Source organism: Cynara cardunculus, assembly GCF_001531365.2.
Source record: "Cynara cardunculus var. scolymus isolate 2C chromosome LG 5, CcrdV1, whole genome shotgun sequence".
Taxonomy (NCBI): Eukaryota; Viridiplantae; Streptophyta; class Magnoliopsida; order Asterales; family Asteraceae; genus Cynara; species Cynara cardunculus.
Window position 1 is genome coordinate 36,180,642 of NC_037532.1, and position 22,246 is coordinate 36,202,887.

A 22,246-nucleotide genomic window follows, 5' to 3' on the forward strand; every position below is an offset into this window, starting at 1 on the left:
GAATCAGTTAAAATAGTTCATATGTAAATTACACGGGTTCACATATGAACATATATGAATCAGTTAATTTGTTCATATGTGAATCAGTTAATTAGTTCATATGTGAATCACACGAGTTTATAGGTGAATCACACGAGTTTATATGTGAATCAGTTAAAATAGTTTATATGTAAATTACACGGGTTCATATATGAACATATAGTTCATATGTAAATTACACGGGGTCATATATGAACACATAGTTCATACGTGAATCACATAAGTTCACATATGAACCCGTTTGCCGCCTATTTGTAAAAGTTATGAAACTACCCCCTCTAATTTTTGCATAGCGGCAATTATTGACCACTCAAAGCCGAACTTGTCAAATCCAATCTTGACCATATGAAATGGTAGGATCATTTCCTTACTTCTCAACATAACATTTGGCTATATATATATATATATATATATATATATATATATTTATTTATATATGTACCTACCTATACTTCAGGTTTCCAGAGGGGTCGAGTGACCAAAAATCAAACACAACCCGAATCCAAATATCCCTTAAAAAACCGTGTTTCAAATTTTATAATTTGAGGCATTCAGGGCTTGCACAAACACCTTATTTTCAGTTCGGGTTTGGATGTCGCACAACATAGTAAAAAGACTAAGGAGCCGTTTACCTAAATACTTACTTGGTAAGCGCTTACCATTAAGAGTTAACACTATAATTTATTTTATCGGGTAAGATTGTGGTACATCAAAACATATTTTATGCAACAATTTACCTGGTAAGCGTTTATCCGGGTAAGAGTCGTCACGTTCACTTACTGGGTAAGACTCTTCATTTTTATCATTGCTCTTACCGAGTAAGATTCTTGCCCCTTGTCATGTTCATCCGGTAAGAAAAATTGCCCGATAAATACTTCCTGGGTAAGCGTTTTGCATAAAACTGTTAGTTATCTAATACTCAAAGGACTGTTTATGTAATATACCAACTCTCTTAACTCCGTTGGCATATTTGGCTCGCTCACCGACTTGGCACGTGATCTCTGGCTCTGCAACATCATGGCATCATCACCTTCCTCTCTCCATCCCCACTTTGTATGTACATATATATATGTATTTTGCACTATTTCTCCTTTTTCTTTCTATTCATATATTATCTTCGCTTCTCATCCGATTCCCTTTTTCTATTCTTGAATTTTTTCACATAGATTTCTCCACCCGATCGATCTGCTTCTCACATACTCGGTGGGTTTGAATTCTTTAATTCTAACTTGATTCGATTGGTGCTTTATCGCCATGAAAATATCTTTTGATTGATCAATAATGTAATCGGATGGATAATTTGGACTTGTTTCTAACCCTAATTTTGTGTGATCGCTTCTTGGTGAGGTGGACTGTGTGTTGCAGATGATTATATCGTAATGTGCTCATATGATTTCTGTTTTTGCATTTTTACGTATGTTTGTGGGTTTACTTCCCCAAATGGGGATTGTTTGATTTTTCGAAAATTGGAGTTGGAATGATTAGTTGATTCAAAGATGTTCAATTGATAGGTTTAGTTGACCACAAGACTAAACTTGAAACCCTCAAATGCAGTAACTTCAGAATTGTTTTTGCTACTTTGATAATTTGGTAGTAATTGAAGTGGATGGTATTCATATATGAATAAGGGAGCCAGAGCTCATGAACGCCTTGCTCTATGTGGAAATCAACAATAGGGGTTTTTAGGATTCACTAATGAATCACTAATTACAAGAAATTGAAAGAAAGTGGCACTTCATTTCATAGTCTTTTTATAATGGAAAGGGAAGTTGCTTAATGAAAAGATAAGCATAATCTACAAATTACAACAGGTTTAAAGCTAGCCACGTTGGGGAATAAGGTTTAGGTATTGATTTCAATTTGTTTTTATGGACTTCTGATAATTTCCTACCCATCTTGTTTTCTTGATGTGATGTTGTTTGCAGTCTATTTAGTCTTGCTAAATGGCACATGTTGGGCTTTGTTCTTTTGTTCTGCCTAGCAGGTTAGATTGTTCAGAAAATGTCATCTCCAAGCAAAAGGAGGGATATGGATGTCATGAAGCTGTAAGGATGTTATGTTTATATGTTCTTTTCTGTATGTTTGTAGTATATGCAGCATTTGATTTTCCTGAAATAAACTTTTCTTTGAAGTATGTAATATTTTCGTACAACAAATACTGATGCACACTTGTCACATTTGATTAGGTTTGAACCCTTGACCTTGTGGTTGGTTAGGCTCTGTGAGATCCTACATTGGTTGGGGAGGGAAAAAAAGATTGCCTTACCTCCTCTGTAGACATGTTTTATAACCGTCAGTCTAGAGTCTAGACAAAGTGGACGATATCTAGTAGAGTTGACATGGGATGTTACATAAGGTATAAGAACCGAGAACCAGATTGGTGATGTTGGGCTTCGTGAGGGTGGGTGGGTTGTGAGATCCTACATCGGTTGGGGAGGGGAACAAATGTTGCCTTATAAGGGACTGGATACCACCTATATTTGACGCGTTTTAAAACCGCGAGTCCAAGTGTGGACAAAGCGGAAATATCTGGTACGGTTGACGTGGGATGTGGGATGTTACAGGCTCTAGTAGTAACCTAGATACTGTTGGGCCAATGACCCTTCGGTTCTTGAAATAAACTTGCATGCGTAGGTTTTCACATTAAGGTTCACAAGGTTGTTTTTAGAATCAAGATTTTAAGGTGCACTATATTGATGTTGCATTCATGTTGAAGGATGATGAGTGACTATGCTGTGGAACCAATAAATGATGGGATCAATGAACTTAATGTGGAATTCCACGGTCCAAAAGAAAGTAAGAGTCTCTTTCTGTACCGCATTTTGTGGTTTTGCAGTAGAAATGTATCGTGCTTCATTTTGATTGTTTGAGTTGTGAATGTTTGAATAACGGCGAGTAATAGTATTTGGAAATGTATATCTTCTTTTTGTAGATTGTATTAGTGTTTGCTTCAATAACCCAAGGAGATGGCCTAGCAGTCAATCCCCATTGGGCCTTGTGTTCAATGTAGCATAAGGTCTCGGGTTAGATTCCCGCTAGGTGCTATAAAGGTGTGTTTGGTATACTGGACAGAACATGGAGCACTGTTCCACGTTTGGCAAGACTTTTATGTGGAACAAACATGAATAGAGTGAAACAAAATGGAATAGGCGTGTTCCACCCCCACCCCATGGAACAAGCTGGAACATACCTATTTTTACCAATATAATCTCAAAATAAAACCTAATTCTCTTCCAAATAAGCCTTCATCTTTACATTTTATTCAGTCTTTTAAATTTTATCTATTGTATTTTATGCTCTTTTAACTTTATTTACTGTCCTCAAAATATTATTTTTTTACGGTTTTTATATTTTGATTAATCTATGTAATTTACTAAATATTGTTATAAAAAACGATATAGAAAATGTAGAAAATAAAAATTGGAAACTACATAACCTTTTTATTTTGGTGTCATTTTAATCGTCTTGACGAAACTTCCTAGTGATATATCTTGTTATAAAAAATATATATTTTATTATAACTTAATAAATTACATAATTAATCAAAATATATAAACAACTCATCAGGGGTAAAGTGGTCATTTTATCTGTTATGTCTTGTCGAGTTTTGTCATACCAAATGCTAAATAGTTGTTCTGCCGTGTCTTGTTCTATTCTGTCTGGATACCAAACGAACCCTAAGTTTCTTTGATGACACACCCATTTGTTAGAAGGCCTATCGTTTCCGGGTTCACGTGGAGATGGCGTTTTGCATGAACCTCGTTGACTAGTTGGGTCAAAGGAGCCATATTCCTGGTAAACGCTTACCTAGTTAGCGTTTGGTAAACGGCCCCTTAGTTTCTTGTTGAAATATGTTTTGCACTATATCTTTTCAATTGATTTGTTCGTACCATTCTGTCATCGATCACTGCTGGGTCGGTTGGTGAGTCGCCCGACGAAGGGGGGACGGGTAAAGCTACAGGCTTTCATATGCAAAAGCTAGTCATTGATTCCCTTTGTGTTGCTCTTTTACATGATTACATGCTTTGCATTGTCATTGCTGCAGGTCTATATGAAGGTGGCGTATGGAAAGTCCGTGTGGAGCTTCCTGATGCTTATCCATACAAATCTCCTTCTATCGGGTTTCTAAACAGGATCTTCCACCCAAATGTTGATGAACTGTGAGTTTACTTGTTTCTGCAGCTAACTCAGGGGCTGTTTGGTTGGTTTTCTATTAAGGGTCTGTTTGGTTGGTTTTCTATTAAGGGTCTGTTTGGTTGGTTTTCTATTAAGGGTCTGTTTGGTTGGTTTTCTATTAAGCTTAACGAGCTTAATGGGACTCACAACTTATTCAATCAGCTGTACGTTACTGTTTGGTTGTGGCTTAATGATATAGAAAGTGGCTCATTCGTTAAGCTTCTTCTAAGGGAACCTTTATGCAGAAAGCCAAGTTTCTCCAAAACCGTCCCTCCCAATTTAAAAGTTGAAATAGAAGTAGGAAAGCTAAGGAAAGAACTTACAGTACAAAAATTGAAATAAAAGGGAAGGTGGTTTATAGCTGACTGGAACTTTTTGATGGATTGCAGGTCTGGTTCTGTCTGCTTGGATGTAATTAACCAATCATGGAGTCCGATGTTTGGTAATAGTCGCTTATTATCTTAGAACCACAATAGTGGGAAATTGTCCAAAATAGCCATTCCGGACTCACCAATTCATTTTATAGTCACTTTTTTACTAAATTGACCGAAATAGCCAAGATTTCGCAATAACACTTTATCAATTTGCAAAATTTTACTTTTTTATGAATTTAATATTCATAAAGTAACACTTTAGCAAATTGCTAAAGTGCTACTTGCGAAATGCTGACGTGGCAAATAGCACTTTAGCAGGTTGGGTAAGTAGCACTTCAACAACTTCCAAAATTGCTACTTTGAATACCATATTCATAAAAAGTGGATTTCACAAGTTGCTGAAGTGCTACTTGCAAAATCTTGGCTATTTCGGTCAATTATGTAGAAAAACGGCTATAAAGTGAATGGTTGGTGTTCAAAAATTGTTGTTTTGGACAATTTCCCCCACAAGGTTTCGCAATAGCACTTTAGCAATTTGTGAAATTTACTTTTTATGAATTTAATATTCATAAAGTAACACTTGCTAAAGTGCTACTTGTGAAATGTTGACGTGACAAGTAGCACTTTAGCAAGTTGGGTAAGTAGCAACTTGCTAAATTGCTACTTTATGAGTACCGTATTCATAAAAGGTGGATTTCACAAGTTGCTAAAGTGGTACTTCTGGTCGATTATGTAGAAAAGTGGCTATAAAGCGAATGGTGGGGGGTTTCAAAAATGGCTATTTTGGACAACTACCCCCACAGTAGCTTATAAATCCTTACTACATCTTCTAGCAGCAAAAATAACCGAAAGTTTTCTAGTGTAGAGCTCAAGCAATGGATCTTCTTTAACTTTTGATATAATCTTTCTTCTCTTCTAGCTACTTGACCTTGTTGGTCATGTTATACTCCCAATTTGTGGTACATAAAATGGAAATCTTGTTATATAATTCGTAGTATTAATTTAGTTTGTTATAAGCTTTACCAAGATCATAAAAATTTCTTGTGCTATTTATTATTTACAGATCTGTTAAATGTATTTGAGGTTTTCCTCCCCCAACTTTTGCTATATCCAAATCCTTCGGACCCACTAAATGGTGATGCAGCATCGCTGATGATGAAGGATAAGGAGCAATATGAGAAGAAAGTGAAAGGTCCATTGTCTTTCTTTTGTGTTTCTTCTCCTTTTTACTTTTAGGGTGCGTTTGGTATCTAGACAGGATAGGACATGACGGAACAGTTGTTCAACATTTGGTAAGATAGAACCAGACATGACAGAACAGATGAAATGACCAATTTACCCGAAATGAGTTGTTTATATATTTTGATTCATTTATGTAATTCATTAAATTATAATAAAATAAATATTTTTTCTAACAAAATATATCATTAAGAAGTTTTTCTATATTATTTTTTATTATTAATATTTAATAAATTACATAAATTAATCAAAATATAGAAATCGAATAAAAACAATATTTTGAGGACAGTAAAGTGAAAGTTTAAAGAGCATAAAATACAATATATAAAATTTAAAGAATGAATAAAATGTGAAGAGGGAGGCTTATTTGATGTTTTAGAAGAGAATTAGGTTTTATTTTGAGGTTATATTGGTAAAATATAGGTCGGTTAAGCCTTATTCCATGGGGTGGGGGTGGAACATGCCTATTCCACTTTGTTCTTGTTTGTTCCACATAAAAGTCTTGCCAAACATGGAACAATAATCCTTGTTCTATTTTGTTCCGTCTAGTGTACCAAACGCACTGTTAGGGTAGGGTGCATCTGGTACAGGACAAAACAAAAACATGTTGTCACACGTTTGGTGCGACACCAGATCAGGACATGACAAGGCCTGAGTGGGACAAAAATGAAATTTTTTCCCCAACATAATAGGTGGAAGAAAAATGAGGGTGATGGGATAAGATTGATAAAATACTAAACTACCCTTGTCAAATTAAAACCTTCCACAATTATTTCACCTGCCTATCTTACTCTCGTCCGTGTAGTCTTGTCCAGTCCCGTCAGCGCACCAAACGCATCCTTAGCTCCATAAAAATGGAAAATGCCCTACCTTTGAGTATGGTTTGAACCATTTATTTTCATATTTCTAGTCAAGGGAACTTGGGAGGAGTTAGACACCAGGACTTTGATCTTGAGGTGCTATTCAATAACGTTGATGTATGGCTTACTTTGTGTTTCGCCACAATCAAAGGAAACGGGTCTCCCCGGTCAAACCTTAAAAAAACCAAATTGTCAACGTAGTGCGATTAACATTTATGAATCCCATTTGGGTTTCTTGGTGCAGAGTACTGTGAGCTATATGCAAAGAAGGGAGACATAAGTGGCACACTCACAGACGACAGTGATGGAGATGTAAGCGATGATGACATCAGCGATGGACGAAGCGAATCAAGTGAAGATGTTGCCAGAAATGCAGACCCATAAGGACATAATCACCATCGAACTTGAATATGATTAAAAAAAATGTTGTTATCCCGACCCTCTTATTACGGGTTTTGTCACATAGTTGCTTGTAAAATTAGAATGTGTAATGAATGCTTATAAGTTTCACTTGTCACCTTGGATTTTTGATGGTGAATATAAATGGGAATTTGGGATTTATCACAAAAGATTTTTGCTTAGCGGACTTATTTCGTTTGCTATACCCGTTTTGCATACATCCCACCCTTAGACCCTACTTTGGATATATGGGTCGGGTTGGTTTATTTTTGCGGTGTTCTTTGACTAATATCATTCTCTTTCTCTAGCAGATTTGATGATGCCTTCAGGAAGACGAAGTCTATGGGAGATTTAGAGTCGAGATGCAGTGGCGTTTTCGGATTCTTCTGTAAGTAAAATAATATTTGGAATATGTCTTTTAGCTTATTATACGATAAATGCTTCAACTGTTTGTCATTTTGTTCTTGTAATTTTGAATCCCTTTCAAGGAATAGATATGGATTATAATATACTTAGGTCTAGTTTGTTAGCAGCTTAATGAGCTTAATGGGACTTGCAGCTTATTCGGTCAACTATACATGACTCTTTGGTAGTAGCTTAATGATATAGAAAGTGGCTTATTCAGTAAGCTCTTAGGGAGGATCTTTATGCTGAAAGCCAAGTTTTTTCCGAACCTTCCTGTTCCAATTACAAAATATGCTACTTCCATCTACGAAAAAGCCCTCCCAAACAAAAACCTTTACGATCTATAAGACAAATTAATTCAAACAAACAAACAACTATATCCATACAAAACTTAATGTCATACAAGAAGATAGATTATAAGGTATAATTATTTGATCTTGAGGATTCATTTTATATAACTAGAAACAGCATCTATACTGCATAAACCGTCACAAGATTCTTGTACTCCACGGACCACTTCTCTCGACCTTTTTCTAGTGCCGGCTTTTTGTATCAAAGTGTTGTCTTCTACCGAATTGGAAACATTAGGAATTCTGAATTCGATTCCATTGTAGTTTCCGTCACTACAGGAATTAAAGTCGATTTCTAAGCCGGTTCTTTAACCATTGGTTTTGTCCTCCCTCCACCACACATCGTATTTGAATTTCTTGATTTCATTCTTTAATGATTGTGTTGATGATATCCAAAATGAAGCCGATTCCTATCTGGGTATTCTTGATTTTGTTGTTTTTCCTCTTTCAATCAACGAAATCTGCTGAGTTGGATGCTATCGATGCGTTGGTCAGTTTCTTTGAAGATCTTTCTGGGTATTTCTCGATATCGAGTCCTGTTTCGGGTTGGATCCGGACTTCTGATCCTTGCAAGAATAACTGGACCGGTATTGTGTGCTATGATCAAACACCATCCATTAAGTCAATCACCTTTGAAAGTTTCAATCTTTCGGGAACTTTTAAACCGAATACAATCTGCAGTATTGCATCCCTTGCGAGTTCTATTGTTGTTATTAGCCTCAATAACAACAATCTCCGTGGGGAGAATCTTGAAGCGATTTCTAATTGCAAAAAGCTCACCCATTTGTACATAAGTCGAAACCAAATTTCGGGCATTCTTCCTGATTCACTTTCCCATTTGAACAATCTCAAGAAACTCGATATATCAAACAACGCGTTCTCTGGGACGTTATCTAGTTTGCCCAGAATATCGGGCTTAATAGAATTCATTGCTCAAAACAATCAGCTTTCCGGGTCAATTCCGGAATTTGACTTTTCTAATTTGGCCACCTTCAATGTCTCCAACAATAATCTTTCTGGTCCTATTCCACCCGGGGGCGACCTTTTTAACGCCACTAGCTATCTCGGAAATCCTCAATTATGTGGCGATCCGTTGCCAAACCTGTGTGAAACCCAACGAGCCACACCCCCAAGCGCAGCTCAAAACTCCAGTGATCCGAAAAAGAGTGGGCCCAGTTCAGTTGAAATCCTCATGTATTCGGGTTATGTTCTTGTGGGTTTAGGCTTGTTTTTTGTTATTATGATCAAATTATGTAAAAGAAAGGGAACGAAAAAGGAAGAATTAGTTGAAGAAGGCGATTATCCTCGTTCAAAAGAAGAAGAAGAAGATGCTTCGAAAACGCTTACTTTTGCTTCCAACGAGTTTAGAAGTATCGCCATGAGTAAATCCGAAGTTTTTGCAGGTAATTCTGTTGAAAGCGGGCCGGTTTCTTCTTCTTTGATAGTTCTTACGAGTCCGGAGGTGAACGGGTTGAAATTCGAAGAACTTTTGAAGGCACCGGCGGAGTTATTGGGGAGAGGGAAGTATGGGAGTGTGTATAAGGTGAATTGTGAGGAACAGGGAATGACACTTGCGGTAAAAAGGATCAAAGATTGGTCGTTACCCTCGAACGATTTCAAGTTAAGAATGAAACGGTTAAATCACGTGAAGCATCGGAACGTGTTGCCGGTTGTGGCGTTTTATTGTTCTAAACAAGAGAAGCTTTTGGTTTACGAGTATCAACCTAACGGAAGTCTCCTCAAGTTTCTTCACGGTACCTTTTTTTTTCTATTCGTTCGTACTTCATGCAGGACCAAGGGTTTTTTTTACCAACACAAGTTGTGTAAGTGTTAATCTAGTAAGAGTGCGGTTTGGGTAAGAGGTTCGGTCTAGGTAAGTGCCGACTGAAATTAGTTGTTTACCTAGTGTCTGGGTAAGGGCCGGCAGAAAAACTGAGCGATTCAGAAAGCAACCCGTTCCTTACTGGGTTAGTATCTCGGTCAACATATTTGTGTGTCGGTGTGTGTCGGTGTGTGTCGATAAACACCATCCCTTCTTACTGGGTAAGCATCTTTTACCCTGTGTGAGTCATATCACATAGTAAACAACCCTCAAGTAGGAGACTAAGAGGTCGTTTACCTAAATGCTTACCCGGTAAGTGCTTAACGTTAGGAGTCAACACTATAATTTATTTTATTGGGTAAGATTGTAGTACATCAAAACGTATCATATACAACAATTTACCTGGTAAGCGCTTACCCGGATAAGAGTCGTCACCCTCACTTACCGGGTAAGACTCTCCATCCTTATCATCGCTCTTACCGGGTAAGATTCGTGGCCCTTGCCATGTTCATCCGGTGAGGAAAATTTCCCGGTAAGTACTCACCGGGTAAGCGTTTAGTAAACGGCCCCCAAGTGTTGGGACCTATGTATGTGTATGTGTGTGTGTATATATATATATATGTTACAACCTGCAAATCAATATTTATGAAAATGATGACGGTTCATTTATTATGATTTAAATATGCGGTGTTGTTACATATAAATCAATATTTTGCAGGAACACCGACGGGTCAAACATTCGATTGGAGCAGTAGGCTCGGAGTTGCATCCACCATAGCCGAAGCTTTGGCATTCATGCACGATGAGCTTCATCGTGACAGTATTCCCCATGGAAACCTGAAATCGTCAAACATTTTGTTCAACAAAAATATGGAGCCATGCATTAGTGAATACGGGCTAATGGCGGTCGACAATTCGGATAATTCACCCGCCATAGATATCGTAAATAACACCTCCCAATTGAATCCCGATCAAATTGAATCGGGCTTCAGACTCGATATCCATGCATTAGGAGTTATTCTTCTTGAGCTCCTAACTGGAAAACCGTCCATGGTTCAAAACAACGGGATGGATCTAGCGAAATGGGTTGTTTCCGTGGTTAAAGAAGAATGGACCGTTGAAGTGTTCGATCGAGCCCTGATTCGAGAAGGCGCGAGTGAGGAACGGATGGTGAATTTACTACAAATAGCCATAAAATGTGTTGATCGGTCTCCGGAATCCCGGCCGAGCATCAACCAAATCGCTCTTATGATCAATAACATCAAAGAAGAAGATGAAAGATCCATGGATGTCTCTGAATCCCCATTTGAGATAAGGAACTAAGAATTGTTTCACATATATTGAATGCTTTGATACAGAATGATTAAGTGGTTAAAAATTAAACTGTTTTTTAATGAAATCATTAAGAGGTAAACAAAAAGATTAAAAGGGTTGTTTGTTTACTTCTCAATAGTTTCATAAGAGACAACATCTGAATAGTTAAGAGGTGAATCTTGTTTGACAAAAAAAAAGTCTGGCTCTTAATGGTTCTAAAACCTTCTGGATGATTTTGTATCTTGGCCCTCTCTTAACCATTCAGCGTTCTAAGTTCACTGTAAACAATTACCAAACAATTATATTTCATTTTGTATTATATCATGCGACCTTCTTAATCATTTTATACCAAACCATTCAACAACTTTCAAATATCCAAATGGGTTTTTAATTTTCAATATTTTTAATGGGATCTCTATTAGATTTTTTTAGGGTTTGAGATGGTGATGCATATGGATTTTGGGCATATTTTATTTGGAATTTAGTTTGGTTTTTTATTTTATTTTATCATTTTGTATGTGTATTTATTGAAGAAGAATCATTGGATTGTGTTTTTAAATGAATTCATCTTTTGGAATAGCATTTCATGACCCAAACAATCTTACTCAGGGTCGTTTACCAAACGTTTACTCGAGTAAGTGAACATCAAGTCATATTACGTTACCTGATGAATATGGTAAAGACAAAAAATCTTACCCGGTAAGAGCGAGACAATGACCAAGAGTCTTACGCGGTAAGTGAGGGCGACGACTCTTACCATGGTAAGCGCTTACGGGGTAAATTGTTGCATACGATACCGTTTTGGTAGACTAAAATCTTACCCGGTAAGTAAATGATAATGTAAACTTTACCGGTAAGCACTTATCGGGTAAGTGTTTGATAAACGTCCCCCTTAAAAATGTCTAAATCTAAGGGAAAAGTGGGTATTTAGGATTTAGAAAATACATATTTTAATTATTTATGATTAATTACATTTAATAAGTATCAACATTATATAATAATTTGTCATGTAATTGTTTAAAATTAATTAAAAAATCATATGTTTTTAGATATTATCTTTTAATATGTAGTATATTTTATATACGACAAATACAACAAATAAACTTACACATCTTCCTCATTATTGATGAGGTTTGAACCCTAGACCTCCTACGAATAGGAGTGTTTAAAAACCCGATCAACCCAACGGGTAATAAGTCATCCCGAAGCAACTCGATGTCTAATCGAGTTGTAAAATTTTCAAACCGTAAGTATTGGGTTGATATTGTGTTACTATTATTTGAACCCAATCCAACCTAATGAGCTTGATATCCTTTTATTTCTTGAATTTAATATGATTGTTGAATTTCTATTAGTTATATATATATATATATATATATATATATATATATATATATATATATTAGACAATTACACTATCACGTACACTCTTTATATATACATATTTTCAATCTATCTACATCTCTATATAACTAATTCGTATATATGTTCTGTAACTATGAACATATATATGTAAATCGAAAAAATTAAATGAATGTAATATACGTAAGAAGTATGGATAAGTTGTATCAAATGGTTGCTGATGAAAAAGAAATTATGAGTAGAGAAATAACGCATTCAATGTTAGAATAATATTTTGATGTACCAAAGTATCAATCCAACCAACCCGTACGGTTTGGTTGTACTTTGGTCTGGGTTGAGTTCGGTTAAGATTTTTCAAACCGCAAGTATTGGGTTTGGTTGTTTAAATGTCTTAAACTCGATCAACTCAACACATGAACACCCCTATTTAGGAGGCAAGAGACTCAGATACGCTAGGTCAAAGATTCTTTAGTTTTTAGATATTAATTATTTAACAATAATTTTTTTATTATAAAATATTTAAATAAATAATTACTAAAATATTTAATTATTACAACTACAACCAATAAAAACACATCTAAAAACTATAATTAATTTTTTATTTTCTAAATATAGATACCCACCGTCTGGGCTTGTGAGTTATTTTTGGTTTGGGCTTGTGGGCCCAATATATTGATTTTGAGCCCATTGATTTATACATTTTTAAGGCATAAACTTAGATATGGTCAAATCGGGTCCGACATTGCCCGGGTCAGGTGTAACGAGACCACCTGAGTCGAGTCGAGTCGAGTTGAGTATTAGAATATTCGAACTCGGTTTGAAAAAATTATATTAGACTCAAGCTTGAATAATTTTTTCAATGTATGGCTTGAGCTCGAATATTCTTTGACTTAATGAGCCCGAGTTTGATGCTCGTTTATAGGTGATTAACTCGTTTACTGGATTGGAGTTTATAAATTTTACATTTTTTTGTATTATTTATTAATATATGAGCATGTTTCGTTGGAAGAAGTATATGTTTGAATGGCTCGGCTCGACTCAACTTAAAAATTTATTTGGGCTTGTGAACGAGCAGAGTGGAACATTGGTTTTTTTGAAGCTCGACCCGTTAAGTTAAACCGTGTTCTATTTTGTATTCGAGATCGACTCGAGTTTGAGTATCCCGTTAAAAGCGTGACTCGTTTACACCCCTACCCGAGACTGGTTGTTTACGGCTCAATGGTTTGGATCGGTTATAGATTTTATAGAAATTCAAGACCCGGCCTGGCTCGAAGCCAGTTACAAAAACAAGACTGAAATTAAATAGAAACCTGCTAAATTTACAATTTTTTATGTATCGTTTCATGAACGAAACAACACATTTTTTTTTTATAGTTTATAATATTTATATATGACAAAACAAATAAACTTACACACCCTTCTCACTTTTGGTGAGGTTTGAACCGTTGACCTCCTAGAAGACCAAAGACTCGCATACCGCTAGGCCAAAGGCCTTTTGGTGAAACAACACATGTTGAAAACCAAACCTGTCCACTGAGTTTGCTTTTTAAGCTATGATTCATATTGTTTCACATGTTTTATTCTTATGTGTGAGTATGAGTATGTGTTTCATATATAAACGTATTTTTTGCATTTTTTTCACATATAAAACATTCATTGATGTTTCATCTATGAAACAACACTGTATAAACACGACATATTCACATATGTTATTTCATATATGAAACAACACATACAAACTGGTTTTATTTAAGAATCTGTATGAAATGATCAAACGTAATATTTGAAGTTTCTTGTAAAGAATGTCAAGATAGCAACAAAGAGAAAAAAAAAACAGTCAATACATTATATCATATCTGTTGTTGAATCCTTTGTTGTTTATGTTGTCTTCCAAGATCAACAAGTTTAAAGCCATTCCTTTTAGTCAATTATGTCGTCTTATTTTCGTTTTAAACACATATGGAACTCGAGTAGCAGAAACCATACTCAAATTAATCAATTTTCACATGTTTCTTATTAATTTACTAGTTTTTTTTTAAGTATATAATGTTTATATACGGTAATAGAACAAATAAACTTACACATACTCCACACATTTGATGATGTTTGAACCCCTGACCTCCTAGGAGTCTAAAGACTCACATACCGCTAGGCTAAAGGTCATTTGGTTTAATTTACTAGTTCTAACAGTCTCTACTCTTTAAATGTACCGTAAAAAATGTGACATCTTGTCCTTTTTAGAATCTACTTCATATTGGATTTACCAGTTTTTTTGTTTCAAAATATAAACCAGAAAAAAACTGCAAATATAATTACAAATCTCATTAAACTGTGTAAACCAAACAGACTCTACGGGCTTATTTGTTAGGAGCTTAATTCGTTTAATGAGACTCACAGCTCAATCGGCAAGCTATATATCATTATTTGCTAGTGATTTAATGATATATAAAGTGACTTATTCAGTAACGTTCTAGAGGAAACTTTATTGTAAACAGCCAAAAAAAATTTCTTCCAAACCTACATTTTCCAATTAAAAAACATGCTCCTTTCATTTATGAAAACAAATCCCCTCAAACAAAAACCTTACCGATCTATATAGACAGCTTAATCCATCCATAAATGACTTAATAAAAAGTAAACAATCCTAAGTTAGTTAGCAATGAAATAATTGGTTATTGGTATGAATGACTAATCACAAGAATACAAAATGTTTACAGGTAAAGTCAAAATCCCTCTCATTTTGGTCAATATTTTGACAAAATCTTGTCAAATAGTCAAACACACACATGCTTACATCTTCCCACTCCTTACCCACCATTGAATTTTCAAAATTTTGGCCCCTCAATCTTCACCATCTTTGCAGCTTCCTTCCAATCTTCCCACCAGTTTGAATTTTATAATACCATTAACCATTCCAACCTCATTCATCTATAAATACCTTCATACCCTTTTCTAGTCTAAATACCTAAATATCCCTTTGGTTCTTCAGACTTTTTTCCAGATTCTAGTATTCCATAAATACCCTCATATATTTACCAGCTTCAACACCTAAAAAGCTCTTTGGTTCTTTAGAAACCCAAGACTTGTTCTGGTATCAAGCAACTAGATTCTAGTATTCCATAAATACCCTCAGATCTTTTCCAGTTTAAATACCTAAAAGGCCCTTTAGTTCTTCAGAAATATAGGAGTTTATCCAGAATAAAGTAGCTAGATTCTAGCATTCTACAGCCATGATGAGAAAACCAAATTACGTTTTGTTATTTCTGGTTCTGTTTTTGAGTCTCAGCCCTTTGTTCACCGCGATTCAAGCACGAAAGCTAAAAGTACCCAAGAATGAACACCACCATATGGGGGAGGTTGTGGAAAAAGGAGGGAAGGTTATGCAACGGCATTTTGAACAAGTTCTTGAGCTTCGCGGGATCAAGAACTCTGGACCAAGTCCCGGGGAAGGACACTCTGCTATCAACGGAGCACATAATTAGACTATCCCTTTGAATTCTCTCTAAAATATCCCTTATAAAGAGGGAGAAGTTCCTACACATATATGTATATGTATATATATATGGGTTTGATGGTCCTTCAACACGCCCCTTAAACGGAGGTGAAAGAGTGTGTTGAGTCCTAGCTGGTGCTAGACCTTGGGTTTGACACCATGTTAGAATGGGTACAAACCCTTTGAATTCTCTCTAAATTTTTTTTTTCAATTACTTCAAACATTCTTTGTAATCATGTATTTATATGAAAAGATTATCCCAAAGATAATGGAAAATACATAGATTTCTCTTTAAAGACATACCCAGAAAGATTATAGAGTTTTCGCTTTTCGCTTTTCGGTATGACATTCAGCTTCTAGAATACAACAAATAACCTATGATCATCATGCATGTTGTTTCTCATATCAAAACATCGAGACTACAAACCTTTTGGCTATCAATACATAAACCAAACCAAACCAAACCGACCCGGTAAATCCCTCCCGAAAGTAGGGTGTGGGGGTAAGATGTATGCAGGTCTGACCTCTACCCCAAAGAGTAGAACGGTCCTTTCCGATGAGTTATCTATACATATCATATGCATAACCCATATAATTATACCTGGATCGTAGATTCTGAAAACTGTAACTAGGATTTCTGTAATCAACACCCTTTATCAACATATCTTCACGATTTCGATCCTGTTCTTGAACCGCCCCAAAAACGACCTCATTGGTGGTCTCGTTATTTTCCTGATAGTAAGTCTGAGATCCTAACGAGTAGTGCATCTGATGGTGTTGTTGCTGTAACTGTTGCATTTGCTGTTGTTGGTTAAAGTGCTTGCCATTATGTTTACCGTATATATAACGGGGCTGGTTGGATTGGCGGGGTTTTTCGGGGTAGGATTTTCTTGAATTCGGGTTTCGGGTTTCTAAGGAAACGGGTGGATCTGCATTCGGGATTATGAAGGTTTCTTGCATAGGCCAAGTGTTGAAGTATGGAGGAAATTGATGGTAATTTGTGTGACGAGTGTTGATCGGATTCTTTTTGGAACTAGAGAATAAACCACCAAAGATTTCGAATAGAGATGAACCAGTGTTGATAAAAAGTTTTCCTAGTGAATCTAAGAAGCTGTCTTCTTCTTTCTCTTGTTCATCGGCCTCGGGTGGAATCAATGGTGGCCTCACTGATTTAACCGGCTTTTGATATGTAGATGGATGAACGTGCTGCAAGGGAGATCTTGGATCCTGAGAAAGAGAGAAGAAACATTTTGTGAGATTGGAATCCCGTTAGATTATTCTCCAAAAGAGCCGTTAAGTAGAGAAGAGAGGTTCCGAAATATATTGAGCATAAATGATCCAAATCTAGCCGAAGTGGGACCCCAACACACCTCCAACGGAGGCTAGACAGACATAGGGTTCTTTTTCTAATTTTATTTGAAAGTTTCTTGGGATATTAAATCTATTGAGTATTTTAATAATATAATTTATGTTGAAGTCTTCAAAATAGAGAAACTGTTGGAGTCTTGAAGATGAATATAATTTTTTTTGGAAATTTTAACTTTTGTTTCTCAATTTTGGATAAATTATAGAGAGAAATTGTTGGAGATGCTCTAAAGGGGCTACACGAGTATAGGTTGCCTCAAAGTGTCGAGGCCCTAAAGTAGTAGACTTTTCCAAGTCGGACTTTTTCGAGCCAGGCCTGCCCCCAAAATTTTGGCCCTGATCGGGCTTTGAGGCCTGGCCTGGACCAGGATTCGGGCTTGGGCTTTTTTGTGCATCTCTAATCTAGCCAATGTGAGATTTCAACATATAACAAGTTCATGGAGGCTTACATGGGGAGATGAAAACATTGCACTAATTCGACGTTGTAACAAGGCTAGCATGAAGCCACAGAACACGGCAGCACTAAGAACCGCAATTCCTGAGAATATTAAAGCAAAATTTCACCATATTTTAATGCTTGCAAGCCAAATAAAAGCAGGATGATAATGAAGGATGAAGATGAACCTGATATGGTTGACAATTACCTAAATGTAGATTACCATCATAGTGATGAAAAGAGCAATCATCATCATGAAGTTGGATTTCTCGAATAGCTTGATTACCTCTATCAACCACCAAAATCGAGCAGCTACTAGCAACATATTGCACATCAAAGTCATTTGAAAACTTCACACTGTCACTTGCACCATCAATGTAATGCGAACCTCGCACCCAATTTCCTCCTGCTATGGTTACAACTCCTGTATATAAGCAAGTTCTTCAGCTCCATATTGAAGCACCCCAGATAATTATATTTGCATCAAGACAACGCGGGAGAAATTGATTACTTGAATCTGCTAAGCACTCTTAGGGCCTGTATGTCACTACCTTAATGAGCTTAATGGGATTCACAGCTTATTCGGTCAGCTTTACATGGCTGTTTGGTAGTGGCTGCTTCTACCTTTCTACGGGGGAGCTTTATGCACAAAACCAAGTTATTTCTGAACTTGTCCCTCCAAATTAAAAAATACACTCCTTCCATCTATGAAAAAGACCCCTCAAACAATTTTTTTCCCAATCTATACAGACAGATTAATCCACACAAACAAACAACTTTATCCATACAGGACTTAATGGAAAATCAACCAAACAGCCCCTTAAACTTGGGCCGTGTTTAGCAACCATAAGCTAGTTTATGTTTTGAGCTTATTGAGAAAGACATTTGGTTTGTAATAAGTTAGTTTTATGAATCACTACTTGGGTTTTCCTATTTTTTCTCAATTATGCCCCTTATATCTTCCAAATAATTTTTCAGCATGGTCCTTTTAAGTCATTTTACATTGTTATCTAGCTTATCAGCTAGTTTTTACCAAACAAGACTAGGTTATCAACTAACTCATTAGCTAACAGCTAGCTTACCAGCTAGTTTGCCAAACATAGCCTTGGTGTGAGAGAATCATGAGTGAATCACATTGGAAGCTGAAATTTTTTATTTGCTAGATAACCAGATTCAATATATGTGAGAAGAAAGTTGTGAGTTGAAGAGGTATGAATTGATAACTCAAAGATGTTATGACTTTACTCCAAAAGACAAACTAGAATTGAGTAATTGACCATATGTGGCGTACTAAAAATGGCAATGCACATTGCAAATTCTAAGAAATTGAAGAGGATGGATTATAAGACTAAAATCTCACCTGTATCACTGATCTTCCTGATAGCCATATTCTTGGTGTCTGCCACATATATATTTCCTCGGTCATCCACGGTAAGGCCTTTCGGGTGGTTCAACCTGGCTTCTCTGGGCTTCCCATCCACATGCCCTGAATAACCTTCAGATGATCCAGCCACAAGCGTTGGTAGTCTATCTGTGACCAACGCTCATTTGAAATTAAAGCATGAGTCATCGAACCACTATATAATCTTGTAGAAATAATATGCACTTGTGAGAAAATGCAGACTTTAAATGACAACTATTTAGTATTTTTCGTTTGAAACAAATACTGAGAAAAACAAAGAAGGAAGAACGGAAAAAAGAGAGAAAATAAGCAAGTTTCTAGGAACCCTGGTCTTAAAGAACACTGTTAGAGTCCCACATCAGCTAGACTTGGACCATTTCTCCTCAATATATGGTGGAACTTTCTTTCTCTCAAGGCCTCTTTTGGAGAGCAACCTTACGGGGTTCACATATTCTCACGGACACCAGATGCATAAACTCCAAAAGGTTAAAATCTAGTACAAAAGTGAGTATTCTGCTCGACAGAAGTAAATTTACATTCCTTGGCAGAACCAGAACCAGAAACGATTTTAAAGAAACATAGGTACTACGTTTGCAGGGTTCTTGTAAAAGTTCCCCAAAGTGGAAAAGAAGGCAGACGCCGGCCTCTGACCACCTCACACTGGTCCCAAGGTTATCACGGGGTACGTATTGCCCCAAACTGTCGAGTCCCTAGAGTGGTAGACCTTGACTCTATACCATGTGATAATATGTGGAACCCCGTTATCTTACTTCCCAAAAAGAGCCCTTGAGGAGGCCAGGGAGGTTCCAACAAATCTTGAGGAGAAATGGTCCAAGTTTAGCCAATGTTAACAAAGTTATATTCGATCAAATAAAGAGATCTAGTGTACTTACTAAAGGAGATTCTTCAAATAAAACAACAACAGGAATTTTATTCCATACTAGTTGGGATAGGCCGAAATGAAGCAAAAAAGAAACGAGAAAATGGTGAAAGTCAAAAGCAAACATAAAGAGGTGAAACCCCCAAGGTTCCAAGATTATTTTTTAACAAAAAGCATAGATAAAACCCAAATTTTAAAGTGAGCCTCCCATGAACTATGATTCTAAGAGGGTTTGTGAAGCAACTTAAGTGATCATTGTGGATAAATCAATCAATAGAACTGTCAAAGACATTGCTTCTCGCAATGTTCCAAAATTAAATTATATATTTTGACTTTTGTAGTCGTTCAAGATAAAGTTGAAATAGTGTTGAGGAGAAAAGAAGGTATTATGTTTAATTGTACAAAGATTCCACCAATAACCAAAAAGAAATAGAATCTTTAAAACAAAAATAAAACATACCCTTCCTGGAATCTGAAAATGACTATGTTTGCCTCAAAAGGGAAAATGTATCTCTAATTTGGAACTCACTTGGTACCGAAGTTAAGGTCTTCCACCATAGGGACTCGATATTTTGGGACAATCTATGCCCGTCAACCCCCTCCTGACACTCTGCGACAATATGTGCCCGTCTATGGTCTATTAGAGGGGGTGCCACATTGGCCGGATGGACTTTTTAAGGGCTCTTTTGGAAAATAATCTAATGGGGCTCCATATATTCTCATATCACTAATGTATATCATACTCTTATAATAAACTTAAAGATCATATATGATATATCACACTTACATCTAGAAAAGCGAGTTGAGATTTTGTGGATATTACTGTTTTGTGAGTCCAAAACAAGAAGCTCCCCGGATGGAGTTACCTCCACAGAGTAAGGCTCAATCCCCAGCTTGCTTCCATCAAACACTGTTTCTACAGTATACCCACCTTCAAATTTCATCATCGAACGGCTAGGAATAACTGTAAAATTACAAAAACAAAAACAAATTCGTTTCACCTCTTGAACCTTAATTACAGCAATGAGGAGGAAAAACTCAAAATTGCACAAACCGAAGCCAATTTTAGTAGTCGGTTTAAGAGACCACAGCCATTTGAAAAGTGCAGATACTGCATTCGACAAAATGCCACTGACAATTTCTGCAATTGAAACAAGCAATCACTAAACTGTTTATGCAAATTTATCAAAATAGAGAGAAAACTTCATGAAGTAACATTTACTTGAAGGTCTTGTTGCAGAAACATTTGAGAAAAAAGATCCAGTAAACACGAGAAAAATGTAGAGTGAAAACACCCAGTTTCTGCTGATCATCTTTCTCATTGCTGTTCAATAACAAAAGTAAACTTCAAATTTGAAGAGAAATATACACTGAGATGAAACGATCGGTGTTCCAATGTGATTGAATCAGAGAGAAAAAAATAAACACGCAGTGAGTGTGTGTTCTTGGGGTTTTGGGGGTGGAGTAGAAATGAAGGAATAGGGGAACCATGTGCCCCTAAACCGTTTTTTTATTTGAGTTAAAGAATGTTAAGGGCTAAACGGTAATTAACTCATAACTTTTGGCGCGTAAACCAACGAACTCCACTCTCCATATATTTATGTTTTATAAATTAATTTATATTTATATTTTATTTTTATTTAGACTTTGGATCATGTGAGACCAGCGTGTTTTCGTGAGACTCGTGAAACCAGCTTTTTATACTTGAAACTTCACAGCAAAATGCTGTGAAGATGACTTTTTTTAACCTTCACAGTTTTTTGCTGTGAAGGTTCGACTTTTTTTTAAACATTCACAGTGTTTTTGCTGTGAAGGTTCGACTTTTTTTAAACCTTCACAGTGTTTTTGCTGTGACGGTTCGACTTTTTTAAACCTTCACAGTGTTTTTACTGTGAAGTTTACGTGTAAAAATGTGGTCTCACGGGTCTCACGAAAACAGGCTGGTCTCACGTGAACCCAACCCTTTTTATTTAAGTATCAATAATATCCATGTTAAATTTAAGGGTGTCAATTATACTATTTTGACTTACTACAATCTTACCTGATAAAATAAATTACAGTGTTGACTCCTAAGAATAAACACTTACCAGGTATGCATTTAGGTAAACGGCCCCTAAGTTGGTGTTTTAATATAAATTGCTTTTAATTTATGCATAATCAAATAAGAACCTCAATTATTGTAATAACCGTTAAATTTTTTATTATAAGGTATTATTTCACATTATTTTTCCATCCAAAGCTAGAATTTAATATATTAATATATATTTTGTTTCATATGTATTCGGTTCATAATTTAAAACTCTTTTTTTGTATTTAACCCCCCCCCCCCC

General features: G+C 36.1%; 3 protein-coding genes across 5 annotated transcripts; 2 read left to right on the plus strand and 1 right to left on the minus strand.

The window, feature by feature from the left end:
• Positions 1 to 1,051: 1,051 nt before the first annotated feature.
• Positions 1,052 to 7,257, plus strand: LOC112513494 (ubiquitin-conjugating enzyme E2-23 kDa-like). 3 transcript variants are annotated; one of them, XM_025119777.1, is made up of 8 exons: positions 1,052 to 1,092; positions 1,206 to 1,242; positions 2,024 to 2,084; positions 2,756 to 2,835; positions 4,085 to 4,199; positions 4,605 to 4,657; positions 5,653 to 5,781; positions 6,933 to 7,257. In XM_025119777.1, exons 3-8 carry the CDS (start codon positions 2,041 to 2,043, stop codon positions 7,070 to 7,072), a joined length of 561 nt encoding a protein of 186 aa, XP_024975545.1. In that variant the 5' UTR covers positions 1,052 to 1,092; positions 1,206 to 1,242; positions 2,024 to 2,040; the 3' UTR covers positions 7,073 to 7,257. The 3 variants fall into 3 exon arrangements, with proteins under 3 accessions (XP_024975545.1, XP_024975544.1, XP_024975546.1); XM_025119776.1 differs by lacking the exon at positions 1,052 to 1,092 and having other exon boundaries at positions 1,097 to 1,242; XM_025119778.1 differs by lacking the exon at positions 1,052 to 1,092 and having other exon boundaries at positions 1,133 to 1,242; positions 2,021 to 2,084.
• A 982-nt stretch (positions 7,258 to 8,239) lies between these two features.
• Positions 8,240 to 11,016, plus strand: LOC112513493 (probable inactive receptor kinase At2g26730). Its single transcript, XM_025119775.1, has 2 exons — positions 8,240 to 9,596; positions 10,383 to 11,016. Exons 1-2 carry the CDS (start codon positions 8,240 to 8,242, stop codon positions 10,985 to 10,987), a joined length of 1,962 nt encoding a protein of 653 aa, XP_024975543.1. The 3' UTR covers positions 10,988 to 11,016.
• A 4,336-nt stretch (positions 11,017 to 15,352) lies between these two features.
• LOC112512421 lies at positions 15,353 to 21,220 on the minus strand. Its single transcript, XM_025118372.1, has 7 exons — positions 21,139 to 21,220; positions 20,971 to 21,057; positions 20,704 to 20,880; positions 18,995 to 19,165; positions 17,843 to 18,058; positions 17,648 to 17,736; positions 15,353 to 17,060 (listed from the first exon to the last, which is right to left on the minus strand). Exons 3-7 carry the CDS (start codon positions 20,861 to 20,863, stop codon positions 16,395 to 16,397), a joined length of 1,302 nt encoding a protein of 433 aa, XP_024974140.1. The 5' UTR covers positions 20,864 to 20,880; positions 20,971 to 21,057; positions 21,139 to 21,220; the 3' UTR covers positions 15,353 to 16,394.
• Positions 21,221 to 22,246: the final 1,026 nt, after the last annotated feature.